Source organism: Nyctibius grandis, chromosome 2 (assembly GCF_013368605.1).
Source record: "Nyctibius grandis isolate bNycGra1 chromosome 2, bNycGra1.pri, whole genome shotgun sequence".
NCBI lineage: Eukaryota > Metazoa > Chordata > Aves > Nyctibiiformes > Nyctibiidae > Nyctibius > Nyctibius grandis.
This window is the reverse complement of record NC_090659.1, coordinates 77,159,120-77,174,744: the sequence shown is the minus strand read 5'-3', so window position 1 is coordinate 77,174,744 and position 15,625 is coordinate 77,159,120. Positions and strand designations below refer to the sequence as shown.

At 41.0% G+C, this 15,625-nt stretch overlaps 1 protein-coding gene across 4 annotated transcripts in view; it reads right to left on the bottom strand.

Annotated features, from left to right (window-relative positions):
- RBM26 (RNA binding motif protein 26) overlaps positions 1 to 9,551 on the bottom strand; it is a 57,782-nt gene extending 48,231 nt beyond the window's left edge. For all 4 annotated transcript variants that reach the window (XM_068419866.1, XM_068419884.1, XM_068419893.1 and 1 more), the window contains exon 1: positions 9,126 to 9,551. In XM_068419866.1, the coding sequence (XP_068275967.1) occupies positions 9,126 to 9,196 (71 nt within the window). In that variant the 5' untranslated portion in view covers positions 9,197 to 9,551. The remainder of the gene's footprint in view (positions 1 to 9,125) is intronic.
- Positions 9,552 to 15,625: the final 6,074 nt, after the last annotated feature.

Sequence of the window (15,625 nt, the reverse complement as noted above, 5' to 3'; positions counted from 1 at the left end):
TGATGCTAATTAAGCAATAATGAATACAATGCGTTTTGTGGTAGAGTGAGATGGAGAAAATGTTTTTGTAAATCGACAGTATGATTTTACGTGATTTATTTGCACTTTTTAAAATTAAACTGCTAACGATCTTTACACAGCTGAAGGCTGACTTCCTTTTTTATGTACTGACTTGAAACATAAGTCTTCTCTTCTTTATCTGTTGTTCAAAGCTTGAAAAACCCACAAACAACTGATCTGTTTTCTCCATGCTGTTATGAAGATGATGCTTGTTTCTGTAGCTAGCATTTTAGACAGATTTAACAAGGTTACAGTCCAATCTTTTACTGCTTTTCAGACTCTTATAAAATGCTTTGCCTGTTTTTTTGGTTTTAAGACGATGCTAAAATTAAATTGCTAGCAACCCGAATTGGTGGAAGAGAGGAATAACTGGTCTCAAGAAGTAAAAAAACTGAACTGTGAATACAGGAAGTCTGCCTGATAATTTCTGTTCTTTATAGCTGTTAAGAGTTCTGGATGTTATCGTTAATGGTTTTTCTTGGGGGATAGCTGCTTTTTTTAAAGCAATTCCTTTCTACTTTTTCATTCAAACTGAATTCTGACATGTTGTCTATAAATTCTCCATCCTTTGTTTTAGTCAAAATCTGCTGGTTTGGATTATAGGGGCCTTGAGTTTTTCTAATGAACAAGTTCTTATGTCCTCTAGTTCAACAGTATTTTCTTATAGAATAGCAGCCTTTGTGTGCAAATATGCAATATGCTTGCTGTATCTTTGTTGTGCATACATGGATTTTTCACCCACTTTGAGCTGCACCCATGCCTGTACATTCTCTTGCTAGAGCTCTACATGTTCTTCAGAGTATGATCTGGATACCTCCAACTGCTAACCACCAGTGAAAAGCTTCAAAAAGAAAAGTAGTATCAAATCAAATATTTTGTTCAATTGTAGGAGCAAGAGTTCACAACTGCAACAAACCTCACAGAAAAGTTCAAAATGCCTCTTTCAAAATCCTTTGTTTCTGATCTCATCTGGTTTTGCAGTCGCTATTTGAAATTACTATTTCAAATAAAGAAAATAAAGCAGAAGAGGAAAGCTGAAGTTGTTATGAGTAAATTTAAGCCTTAAATATATATATATATTAATAATGAATGTTTTGAGAAGGGGAAAGTAATTTGGCTGAGGAGGACTCACTTCTCTGTACAGTCTTTTTTTTTTTCGAAATGAATACTTTGCAATTCATTAAACACCACTCAATCTATTTGCTTCCAATACTCAGATTTACACATTTTAAAACATAAAATACTAAATACGTTCTGCGAATCCACTTTGATTTTTATAAACACCATGCAATTACAGGCATCAGCCTTAACTTACAAATTCAGTGGATGTGGAATACATACTAAAGTTGTTTGCAAAAAAAATGTTACTGGTGTAGCTGTACACACAAACCCCCTTAACAACAACAGAGTTCATACTGACTTGGAAAGACTTTACCAAAATAGCTAAAAGTAATTCAACAAGGCAGATAAGCTAAACCAGCAAAATACCTTTGAACATAAATATTGCATAAGAACCATTTTAAAAGATACTGAATAGAAGCATACAGTAAATATCCCTCAAGGCTTAAGAGAGAATAAACACAAACTCTGAATACGGTATGCTGAGGACTTATTTCGCCAGGTTAGTACCTATGAATGTGTTTAAGCATCAGCACAAAAACACATATTAAAATGAAAAGACAAAACATGCTGTTTATCTGAGTATATTTAATGGAAAAGGTATCAAAAGGGAAGGCAGATCTGAAACTCTCTGTTGGACTATTTCACTACCAACTGAGAACTTTGGGGACGTCTCCCTAAGAGGGCCCCGAACTCTCCACCAAGTAAATACTGAATACGAGGCCACTAGGACTCCTGTTAATAGCACTCACACCAACAGCAAAAAACAATCCAAAAACCTGATGAATTCTTAAGCCAAGAGAAGAAGGAAGAAACGCGAAGAACTAAAAAATGGCAAGCAGACTCAAGAATCATAGTTGTGAAGCGGATGAGAATATACCTGAAAAAATAAGATATTTAGGTAACTTATTAATGTTGCCTATCCTGCTCCAGTCTGACTTCCTCGAATAACGTCTTCCAACATGACAAAGCACAGAATGAGTAAAGATACATATTCTAGGTATCCTACATATATACCAAGCTGAAGCCTTTTAAAGTATTAACTAATAAGCTTGAGGAAAGGTCTGAAATATCTAAACCCAGACATTTTCCTCTCAGAAAAACCCACATCTCCAGTACTATGAAGTTTCTCACACTGCAATTCATCGTTTACATCAGTTCTTACTAAGCAAAGTAGCCACTTTGAACTGGAGCCTTAAAAAAAGTACTTATATCAGGTCAATTTTTAAATGTAGTATCTGCAGTATTGGTGCAGATGTGGTACTATGGCACTGTAGTAAATGCTACAGAAATCAGCTTAACAAGAGGACAATCCTTTATTTTGCTAAAAATCTCAGTGGCATGGCAAAACAAATTGCTGCTTAAATTTTACAGTTATTAGACAACAACTCAACCATTACACAGAAAATGAATTTGATTTTTTTAAGCTTTTTCACAACATAACTTAATTCATACTTTTCTACGGGCCTTTTCTATGAAGAAAAATCTAGCATTTCAAAGTCTACCCTCTGGTGAAAATGATTGGCAAATATATGCAAATTCCCAAAGGGAGATATATATAAGTAGTGTTTAACTATAGGGTAACGTAACCTTTTTACCATCTGAAAAAAGAAAAAAACAATTCCCATGCTGAAGCTGTCAAACTGTAGTCTGACAGTTTTCAGAAAATGAACATGGTTACTCACTTAGGGGAAAAAGTAGGCTTGAGGGAGGGAGAAGAGTGAGGACAGAAAAGAAACTTCCATAAAGTTTCCTTGTTCATTTCAGATATATTTCAGAACCACTACTTGTTCATTTCAGATACATTTCACTGCTTTTATTTCAAGCTAATGCCAAGACCCTCTATCTAGACTTCATTTTGGACACAGCTAGTGCGCACACGTTACTTTTTAAAAATGGTAAAAGAAGCTTCACAATGTGTTTTTTTCTTCATTTTTTAAAATGAATGTACAGACAAAAAGGTCCTGCAAGTCCTGAAACCAGTTCCTTGACAAATTTAAACTACCACAATGCATTGAAACCGCAAAAGCAGGTCTGAAGTTCTCCAGGCAGTGAATGGTCTTTCTATAAAGGAAATAACATGCCGCTGCACGTTATTTGTCGTACTCTGATCCTGGGAATTCCCAACCTAAATTTCAGAGTCTAGTTTTGTTGCCTAAAGATTAATATTTACACTTCTCTAGAATACTGCTCAGTTCTTGACATTAGCCAAGATGGACATGGTTATGTTTGAAGGCTGAGAGATGTGCTTTGTATCTGGAGGGCTGAGTGGGTGCAGAAAAATGTACGTTGCATATTGGGCAAAGCAGCTAGTCTAATTTAGGCAGCTGCACCATTCTCTTGAGGTGCTACTAAAAAAAAAAAAAATCCATACAAAGCTAGTGTTCAATAAGTAAAATGAATGACAGGCTCACTCAGCAAGATCTGACTTTTATCTTGAGAAACCACTGTAGATGAGAAGGACCACTCTTATAATGCTTGCTTTCATTAACTCTTTAACAGTACTTAAAGTAATAGAAATACACTGAGGAATGCAACAGCCTCCAATGCTGTTACATAAGTTACTGACGTCATTACAATAGTTCTCTATTATCATGATACCCAGATCTGACATGTTCATACAGCTGCAACCAGTAACTGGCAGCTTAAAATGCCACCTCTAGATTCAAGACAGCTCTCATGAGGCAGGACAGCTGTTAGCTTGCTGGCTGTCCAACACACATTCAATGCAGAAAGCAAAAATCATCGCAGTGTCTCTACGACTTGCAATGCAGCCAAGGGGTTCCATTTTGCTGCTGATGCTTAGTATAAGAACAAGAAAGGTTTCTTGTAACAAGAGTAATTTTCTCCTCTTTATTTTCTGCTTTCAACTACACCTTATAATATCAATATTTTAATTCTATCATAGCATTTTTACACAGAAGCTCAGCAGTATCAGCACTCTGAGTTAGGAACCTCAATTTCTCAAATACAGCAGCTCTCCATGAGTCAGGTGAACAAACTATCAAGTTTCATAACAGATGTAGAAGAGCAACTCCCCAGTGTTAAGAAAGGGACATATCAATGACGTGTATTTGTGCTTTATTTATCTTAGTTATAAATAGCTTAATGTAAACTGTTAACAGAGTAAATGAAATGAAGAGAAACATCTATTGCCTTTGAACTTCTTAGGAAGTTTAATGGGACATGAGAGTGAAAACTCCTGGTGGGCCAATGAGTGTTACTGGCAGGATGGTGTGCTACATACACGTGGAAAGGAATGACAAAGTTTTTCATTTTAACTTATTTCTATTCTTTCAGTATCTTGGCTTATTAGCATATTCCTTACACCACTGTTAAACCTTTTTTATTCACTATGTTTCTTAAGTAACTAGGTGAACATAACTAACCAGTAACCTATTAACAACTAAGCAAATACCCAAACAGATGAAAAATATGATGAGCTTTAACAAAGAAAGGCTGAAAAGCATGACAAACAGAAATAGAACAGTGAAGGCATAACTGAATACCAGAGCATACTGTTTGCCATCAAATATTCCAATGATAAATATACTCAAAATATTCTTTAAATGATTCGGATTTTATTCCCTCTGACATAAGGAGTTACAATACCATGATCACTTACAGAGTTAACCAATGAAAAAAAACCTTTCCATTTTAATGAGGTATGCCTAAATACTGCATAAACATTGTTTTAGGTATTTTTTCATCTTCCTTACAAGTTTCATTTAGTACATGAACATAAATACAGTGAAGTGGAGAAAATTAGATACGGGAACCTTAATCAAGTTGTAAGTAAAATTCAGTGGGCTAGCAGAAGATTTTAATTAAATTTATTTTACACAAAGTAATTAAAAACAAGAAAATTTTTCACTGTAAGGAATTAGGGCAAGGGGGAGAAATGTCTTTCAAGGCAAAACAGTGAGTGCAGCTTTAGTAAAAAAGAGCTAATTTTTTCACAGGTGGAGATTCAAACAAATTCAAGAAAAAATTAAAAAGACATCCCTACTTGGAACTTTGCCAAGCTAGATCCTGATACTCCAGCAAGGATTACATACACAGTTTATACAGTATCTAGAATGGACTTGCAGACAAGAAACCCATCACAATAGATACGGCTCAGCGAAGATCATGTTAGTACAGAAATTAGAAGTGACAGACATAAGGTTACATTCCAAGTTTAACATTATTTTCAAACACTTTAAAGACGTCATGGCATGGACAAGAAAAAGTGTGTAGCACTAGAAATTAAGCATACTGCTGTCTGCAAGCAACGAAGACGACTGTTGGCAAATGCCTTCTTTACAGAGCTGGCTGGAGTTAAACATACAAGATAGTTCTAGTCAAATACAGAGCAGCCACAGCACAAAAAAAATACTCTTGCCACTTTTGTTTACACTGGTGCTACATTCACATAGATGTATCTGTAATGGTCCTGTGCGCATATTTAGTAATTCTCTGTACACCAAACTGAGCTGCTCAAATAGCTATTTCCAAAACCACAAAGCAGCCTCTCTTTGGAGAACGGTAGAATTTTACTAGATAACCACTACCCGTCAAGCGGAGCTGGACTGCGTAAATGCTCCAGCGTGGTAGCATTTGCAATTTCTGCCTCACTGCAACACAACTAAACTCAGATAAGGAGTGTTTGTCTGGAGGATCAGCAAGGCTTTGCCAAAGGCACTAAAGCAGTCCAAAACAAACAAACAAAACACCTCAACAACCCACCACAAACAAAAATTCCAAAACTTAAATCCTCCATCATCCCTCTCCTCCAAACGTTCTTGTCTATGTACAGTACTTCCCAGAGGCACCACGTGAAAGCAATCCAACAACCAAAAGATCTCTAGTCCATACAATTATATAACACACTTGTTTAATCACACTGAAAAGTTAGCATTCTTGATAATACTTTAAAATACCTTAGAGATAAAAGTTCATGACAAAATGAAACCACCTTTATGGATATTGCTGTCTTCTAGTTCTGAAACATTATGTTTTGGAAGCACATGTGTTATGGCCTTTGGAACAAGCTATACATCCTGACTAAAAACTGCTAGCTACTTGGAAACAGGCAACTTGGAAAATAAAGCATGTTCTTACTACTCAGCTCTAGATATCTAGCACATCAATATAGACCTACAGACAGGTGTATATTCTGTATGTTCTTAAATACACTTCTCCCCTTAAAACTACCGAGGCAACGCCTCCATAATGGTCTAATACAGTGGTGTCTTCCTTAGTCTAGTTAGGAAATTCCGCTGTCTCGCATCTAAAGGTTCTTGAAAGAATCACGAGATAAAAACAGCTGGCACATTTTTTTGCTTCATTAAAAGACAAGTAAAAAATTATTTTCAGGCTATGGTAACACCTCCAGACGACTAGCACTTAGGGCTTCATTGTACTAGTATTGCACCAACAGCAGTGGCTTCTTTAGAAGTAGCTGCACACTAAAATTTTCATACAGCCAGAAGCTATGGCTCTAGGCAAACATTTCGGATAGCTGAGATCAGAAGCAGCTCCAAGAGTGTTTGACTGCTAGGAAATGATAATACTTCTCCTCTAATTTAGTGGAATAATGCAGTTACAAAGCACTCTGCACAAAACTGAATGACAGTTGAATTTAACAGTCCCTGTTGGCTTGTTTCCTCCCAAAGCTAAAAATTCAGAGAACCCAACATCCTCCAGGTCAGCAATTCCCTACCCCACAACATAGTTTTCCAGCATGAGAACCCCACTGGAACTGCTCACACACCACCTTTAACTTAACAGAAACACGTTGGTCCTTTTGGTGCTAAAAAGCAGAAAATTGCACTGATCACAAAAGCTGAAAAATCCCAATTTCACCCTTTAACTGCTGATTATCACTAGCAGATTATCACAGTGGGATATTAAAACAAACAGAGGAACACTGAACAACCTGAGTCTGTTACCAGAATAAGAAGTTACTACAACATGACAGTAATGAATGGAGCTTGAGGAGAAAAACTGAGGAACCACGCTGACCTCCAGCTAAACAGTAACTGGCAAACTTCTGATACTTGTTATATTGTGAATAGGAAACTTTTATTATTCGCTGGTAAAGTCAAGCTTCAGCTCCTGATACATAACACTCAAGAAAAAGCAGAAAAACTGTATAAAGCTATTTTGCATACAGATCTGCAAAATCCAAAGAACCTAACGTATTTATTCAATAAAGGGATTTTGAAGTCAACTGAAGCCCTCCTGTAAATGCCACTAGCAGACTTCCAGTTTCAGATTTCACAGAATTTAAACACTTTCCTTGTAAACTGCTTGAAGCTGACATATCACTCTCCAGCTGCTGATGAACTGAGAGGTAAGCATGTATGATTTATCATTTCAAATTATCAACATGTATTTTCAAAACGACAAGATTTTCCAAAGTTAAATATTGTCTCTTCCAAGCCTCTCGACCAGCATGCTGTAAATACTTGGTATCAAACTGCTGATCACCATTAACAGAATATTCATGCAAGTATCCAGGACTGAGAGGGAGCATTCTGCACCAGAGGACTCACTGGATCTATTACCACAGAACACAATGTGCTCCGTTATTCTAATATTACCTTACCAATGTGCTTTGTTATTCTAATGTTACCTTACACTGACACAAGAAGATTAGTTCACCTTCCCAAAACTACACCTTTAGAAGAAGAAGATGCACTTTTTTTTTGCAAATAAAAAAAATTCTACCACAGTGTTAAGGGTCAAACCTTTTATATAAAGGCTCTCAGTGTAATTTGTCGCAGGCCTAATTCAAAGTCCACTGAAATTAAGTTCAAGACTCATTTCAGTGTGGTTTGGATTAGGGCCCATGGAAAAAAAGACCACCACAGGCCCGCTCCAAAACACAAGTGAAGCCTTCCTAAAAATGTCACAGCGTTTTATAACTTATTCAAGTTATTTCAGCACAAGTCATACAAACTATACACGTACATACAGATACTCAACTAATGGCTATGGAAGCCATAAAGCAGACTTTCCCCCCCACCCCATTCGGTAGCATCAGAGCAAAACCAACAGTGGCCAAACACCTCAGAAAAAACGTTAATACCAGAATTGATTTATATGTTCTAGTTCTATTGACTCAAATGAAGCTCCAGCAATTTAATTCAGACATGTTAAAATGGTGTTTCAGAATGACAAGTGAAGTGCATGCTTTGATCTAAAATGTCTACAGACACCATACTTCCAGAAAACGATATCTTTAAAGCCAAGTTCATGTCTCAGTTCCACTAAAGTATCATTCAGAGAAGGAAGACATGGACTATTTGTAGAAGAGCCCCAATTACTCACATGAATGTTATGCTTAGAAGCCAAGCAGGTATTCACAAATATGCAAATTATTCTCTGGGGCTCCCTACTCCCAATCGCTCTACTGATCAATTTTTATTCGGGGGGAGGGGAAACAAGACAGCGTCAAATAATCAAAACAGCGAACGACGTGCGACGAGTCTATGGAAAATGCTACCGGGAAGACCCCAGGATCCTGGAAAACGTCCCGATGGCACCTGAGCTCGTTCAGAGAAGGTCACTGGACAGGGCGGCCCGCCGTGGTTATTAAGCTGGCCTCTCCGGGGGCTGAGAGCAGGGACCAGCGACGTGCCCAGGCAGAGACATTATCTCCCGCTTAGCCTGGGCTACAAAGGGACCGGCGAAGGCGGTCGCTAGGGGGGGAAGCTGCACCCTCCGGAGAAAGCCGGTCCTACCTCCGCGCCTAAGACGGCGCCGGGAGAGCGGGGAAACGACGTAGCCCCGCGGGGTCCCCACAGAAGGGGGCCAGGGGAGAAGGGCGCCGGGAGGGCATCTCCCTGGATGCCCTCACGGGCCTCTCCGGCACAGCGCTTCCCTCCCCTGAGGATCCCCGTCTTTTTCGAGGGATTTTGGAGAGGGCGGGGGGGAGAGGAAGGGTCGAGACTACTTACATGGGCTCCAAGGTTTTGCTGAGCCAGGATTTCAGCGCCTCGAAGTTTTCTATGATCATTTTAACCACCATCCAGAGCGGCCCGGGCCCCCCGCCTCCCCGGCAGCAGCAGCAGCAACAACGGCGGCGGGGTCCGCACCGCCCCGCCGGCCGGGACCCCGGCTCCCGCCGCGCCTCCCCCCCACCCGCCGAGGCCGCGGCCGCCTCCCGGTTCGGCAGAGGCCGCCTGGCAGGGGCCGGAGGCCCAGCGCCACGAAGGGGGCGGAACCAGCCGAGCGGCGGTTGCTCCCTGCGGGCCCCGCTCTCGCCGCTCCTTGGCTGGGGAGCGCGGTCCGGCGGCTCCGCAGTTTCCCCCCGCCTCAGCGGCGGGCAGAAGGCAGCGGGCCCGACGAGCGGCGGTCCCTGAGCACACCGCCCCCCCCCACCCCCCTCTCCCCTCAGCCGCAGAGACAGACAGAGCGAGCGGGCGAACAGGTAAGATGGCGGCGCCCCGCTGTCGCGAGAATAAGGAGTCTCGCGAGGACGGGCGCCGTGCGGGGGCTGCCGGGAGGCGGGGCCGGGCGGGGCGGGGAGGCAGCGGCGCTGAGGTGCGGCCTGTGGCGGCCGTGGGCGCGGCCCTGCGCGGCCGGGAGCGGCCTGTCGCCGTCCCCCTATGAGGGGAGAGGGGTACCCCGGCCTCCCGGGCAGTCGGGGGAGTGCTGTAGTAAGGAAAGGCGCTCTGGAGAAGCAGAAAGGGTGGCACAGCGAGTGCTCCCTCCCCGTGGCGCGATCTCCCGTACATGTGTGAAACTGACAGAAAAAAAATGATTTTTTTTTTTTAAAGTAAAAAATTTCTCTGAAAACACGGAAGTTGGCAGCAGAGTCCCGTGCCTTCCCCCGACGTCGGCCCTGCGTGGGGTGGGCTGGGGCGCTACTGTAGGCCGGCGGGTGCCGAGGCTGACCCGCACGTGGCAGTTCCCTCACCTATTCAGGCCCCACAAGGGCGACCTGACGGAGGAGCTGAGCCCACACGGCTGCTCGGTCACCCCCAGGGACAGCGGCGGTGGGGGTGTATGGACTGGCCCCCCGAAAACCAGTGCCCACCGGTGTGGGGCCTTCCCCTGAAAAGTTACATACGCCACTGCTTTCGCCGGTCCCCTGGATTAACCGAGTGCTGAAAGAAAATGTCCACAGTGAATGTACCTCAGGCAGTTTGGTGGGCTTCCGAAAGACCCGCGTCTCACCTGAGCTCCCAAGTGAGGCGTTTTGTGCAGTAGATGAACAAAGGGGAGTATTTAAAGGGAATCGTTCGCGCTGCCTGTCTCAGGGCAGAGTGGATGACACTCGAGCTGCCTGCCTGGTTTTCTCAGATAGAGAACTTCAGTTAATTGACTTAGATTAGAAGGCAACCATGGCCTTGGCTGACCTGTGAATTTATGAGCATCCTAAAGTCCTACCTTTGTCATGCAGAGTTGAGATAACAGCAGCAGGAGCCCTAGAGAGCAGGGGTGAAGGCGCAAAGGCGTGTTTGGATATAAAGTAGGATGTCTGCCTGTTCTCACGGCATGGGAACTCCTTAAAATCCATCCCCAGCTTCATACTGTCCATGGGAACCCACCATGGACCGTTTGTACTTATCTCTGTTTCAAAAAGCTCAACTTTACTTCACTGCATCTGTAACGAAGCAAGAGTCATCGGCAGTTATGACCCCTATTTACAATTTTCCATGCTACCGAGAAGCACTTGCCCTCAGCAGAGGGACTGCCAAGAAATCTAGTATCCAAGACAGCTAAATAAGAGCTGGAGGAGGCTGAGGCTGCCTGCATGTCATTATTTGTGGCTTGATTATCATCCTTGAAAGTTTTTTGAAAACTGGAGAGTGTAGCAAGCCAACCAAATAAACTGCCAGCTTAGTAAGTACTTCAGTGAGGACTTCCCAATTACAAGATGTACTTTGGTTTCCTTGCATAGTGGAGAGTGAACAGCACATCCAGTCAGTAGACAGAAAATCACCAGAGCCTGAAATTCTCTGGAGACTGTTCTGTAGACATCTAAAAAGTCCTCGGCTCACAGTCATCAACTTGTAAATTAACTCCTCCTGAACAAGTAAAAAGGGTCACTAAACTTGGGATTCTGATGGATCTTTGAAGGGACAGGCACATAGAAATTAGGCATTCTGATAAGAATCTAAATTTGGTTTTGGATCTGGCCCTTAATCCTTTGCAAAAGCCAGTGTCTAGTGGAAATAATTCAGGCAAGCACTGTGTTAGTCCACTTCACTCTCATCTTTGTAACTACCATTGATCCTTGAATATACAACGGCCAGCAAGAAAACACAGCCTCTAAGGCTTCCCCACATAAAATGTATGGATATAATCATGGTAGCAACTTCTCTGTGTTTGATGTTTCATTTTCTAAGCTGCTTTCCAGCCATTCAGAAGCACAGTGCTGTAAGTAAATGAAATTTGTGATCAGCAAAAGGATTTTCATGAATACCATTTATGCACTGGATAAGGTGTGTGTGCATGTGGTAATTTTTGAACATTACTGTATTGATACAAGTATGCTGTTATCACACTTTTGTGGCGATATTCAGAGTAACTATAATAAATAAATAAATAAATACAAGCTGCTGACAGTCCCAGTTCTAGAGTTTGCAGACTTAAAATCTTAAGGCCTTTTAAAGATTTAGATCACACATCTTCAGAAGTGACTGCGATGTTCTGTAGTATCTTTCAGGCAATTTTCATTTCATTTCACGGCAGGAATTAGAGGATTACAAAGTAAAACTATTTATTAGATCTGAGGAAACGATTTCCTTTGAAATATAAAGTGGCTTCTATACATAAGGTGGTTTCTGTTGAAGACATAACATCTTTATGGTCTTAATAACAATTTTAAAAACACAAAATAAGGACTTTGTGTTCATGGTTGATGAGAAGCTCAACGTGAGCTGGCAATGTGTGCTTGCAGCCCAGGAGGCCAACCATATCCTAGGCTGCATCAAAACCAGCATGGCCAGCAGGTCGAGGGAGGTGATTCTGCCCCTCTACTCTGCTCTCGTGAGATCCCACCTTGAGTACTGTGTCCAGCTCTGGAGCCCCCAACATAAGAAGGACATGGAGGTGTTGGAACGAGTCCAGAGGAGGGCCACAAAGGTGATCAGAGGGCTGGAGCAACTCTGCTATGAAGACAGGCTGAGAGAGTTGGGGCTGTTCAGCCTGGAGAAGACAAGGCTCCAGGAAGACCTTATGGCAGCCTTCCAGTACCTGAAGGGGGCCTACAGGAAAGTGGGAGAGGGGCTTTTTACAAGGGCATGTAGTGATAGGATAAGAGGTAACGGTTTTAAACTGAAAGAGGGTAGATTTAGATTAGATATTAGGAAAAAATTCTTTCCTGTGAGGGTGGTGAGACACTGAAATAGGCTACCCAGAGAAGTTGTGGCTGCCCCCTCCCTGGCAGTGTTCAAGGCCAGGTTGGATGAGGCTTTGAGCAACCTGGTCTAGTGGACAGGTGTCCCTGCCTGTGGCAGGGGGCTTGGAACTAGATGATCTTTAAGGTCCCTTCCAACTGAAACCATTCTATGATTCTATGAATAGTCTTTACTTAAATCAAAATTTAGTCACACGTGAAATCAGTACTTTAACTGAAAAAAATCCTGAAGATCATGTTTCATTTAATGCAACATAACAGAGAATCTGTGCAAAGGGTCAAAGTAATTATTAACTTCTACAATGTCATATTTCCGTGAGACAAATAAGTTTCTATTTCTCCTGTAGCTGTTCAATGTAAAATTCATGAACTGTCCAAGGGAAAATAAAACATACCCTAAATTTTATCCCTACTTGTACAATTAAAGCCCTGAAGAAGATAACAAGGAAAAACACAAATCTTTGAAAAGATTGGAAAGCAGCAAAAGAAGAATTGTACACACTCTCCTCAGTTTTCAACAATTTAACACCTTCATTTAAAAAATCAGTTTCTGTTGCTCAATTATAGTGATATTCTGTATCATGTATGTGATCTATGGATACCAAACATTAAATAGGAACTAAATAATAGAAATCTCAAAAATACAAAAATCGACATATATATTCTGTGGATTAATATTAAAAATGCAGTTTAACATCAATAATCTTAAAATATAAACAAATTATGTTAAAAAAGTAATACAAATCTAATTCCCTTATTTATTCATGCATTAGAATTACAGATTCCTAACAGCTCATTTGACTTATAAAAACTTTGTTAAGTTCTTCAGAGTAGTATAGATGTTTTCATATATAATAACGCCCGAAGTTCATAGGTTTGGTGTGTGCTTAGTTTGCAGTAGTCTTATCTAACTAACTCAATTTAGTGACCTTCGACATCTGAAAATAATGGGTTGTATTTATTCACATTTTTATTGTTTCCCCTACTCACGTGAGAGCTGAATGTTGCCAGCCAAGACAGAGATATCAATCCTTCCTGAGATTTCTGAGTTTTTATTTCTGCTGACTCATCTCCAACAACATTGGACTTGTGCTTATAAACAATCTTTGCCAGTGTGTAAAGCTGCAGTTTTTAAGTGTTAAAAATTTTTATTTGAAAGCTGACATTTTCTTAAATGTCCATAGATCTCTTTTTGATTCAGATTTGTCCCTTTAATTTTTTAATACAAAAAGTAGTTGTAGAAGAGAATAACTCATCATTTTGCCAAACCTATCCTACCTTCATCAGTCAGTGTTTATGTCATACAGAAAAAAGCTTAACTATTCTTTTTTATTTGTTTGTGTGTTTGGTTTTTTTTGTTTTAAATGAGTTTAATTTTTTTGAAGCTGCCAGACTGGTCTATGGAATTATGAAATTCTTCAATCTATCCTTCTAATGTTTCATCTTTTTGTTTAGGAAAATGTGATTGCATTTGCAGTTGGATTTAAACATTCATTTCTGATTGTAGGTTTTCTACTGGTGTTAAATGTGATTCTGGTTTTGCATGGCAGACGTAATCCACCTGTTCCAGACTTGGGGCCCCTAATGTCTCCCAGAAAAAGCATTTAAGCATCACAGGCCTCAGCTGTATCTAAGTGAATGATCTGGAGATGAAGTGTTCCACATCCTTGCAGCATGCCACGGCCCCTAGCATCAGAGCACAGGCTAAAACAGCAGCGCTGATGAAACCGGATGGCATCAGGATGGCTTGATGGCACAAAACCATTTTTGTATGTTGTTCGAATTTTTAGTTTGTACTTTCTTTGAGTTTTGGGTTTTGCTGTTAGTTGCTTTTTAGATATGCATAGCTGTACATTTGTACATCTGTAGATATACTGCCTTTGCTCTGTGTAGAAGGGTCAAATGATATTCCTCCTGATACTCTTTGTCTACTCTATAGTGAGTTTCATCTCAGGAGGCATCAATATGAGTTTTGAGGATAATATCACGGAATGGATCCAGACCTGAAGACTCCACCTTCCGTCCTTCACAAATAGCAAATGTCTATCAATTCCTGAGCATCTGAAAGCTGAGGCACTTCTGCCTTTCCCCATAAGTACACCTACTGATGCTTCAACAGAGCAGCAGGTCAGCTTTGTATTACTCTTACTTGGCTGTGCCTCAAAAAGATGAATGTTTGGTCCTTTGCTTTTTTACTGTTGAGTCCTGCATAGTGAATTGAACCAAACTGAGCCATTGCTGCTTAAAAACGGGCCTGTAAAAGCTCTCAGAGCAGATGGTCTTCAAGGTCTGAATGTCTTCCTCTAATCCACAAAAACGTAATAATGAAATATGGTGTGGACATTAGATGACTTTCCGTGACCATGGTCTTTCTATACAACAGACCTAAGCTATGGGATTGTGTATCTCTCCTGCTTTCTTTTGCTGCAGGAAGAAGATAGGTGATAATAGATGGAGAAAAGGGCTCTACATGGCCCTGCTTGAGCAGGGGGGCTGGACCAGATGACCTCCAGAGGTCCCTTCCAACCTCAACCATCCCATGATTCTATGAAAGGCTTTTGGCAGAGTGTCCCAAAGCCACAGGTGTTTGAAATATTTGTAGCTGGCGCATGTAGCATTTAGCCTGAGCTTGCAAGTCATAGAACTGAGCGTTGCTTTTTTGAACCGACATAACAGTTGTTTAACAGGTTTTCTTGAAAGCCAAGGTCAGAACAGGTCGTTACAGTCAAAAGTCAAATCTACAAAATCTGTGATTTTATTTTTGTTTAAATATAGAGACATTACCAGTAGTGGATATTTAACAACATACATCACACTTCTGAAGTCACTATGCTAAGTCTATATTTTGTATACCTAAATGGCCTTGTGTTTTAAAAAATAAAATGGGTCAGCTTTGTAATACAAGATGCTCATGTTGTGGAACCTCATTAGCTTGTTGTGTACTTGCTCATTAGCTTGTACTAATGCAGGGACAGGATTGCTTCACTTTGCCGATGGCAGCAAAATTAAGCTTAGCCCCTGCTTGTGCCTATGGGAAGGATGACTGGGAAAGGGCCCAGGGTGTAATTAATACCTCTTCTTCCCAAAACG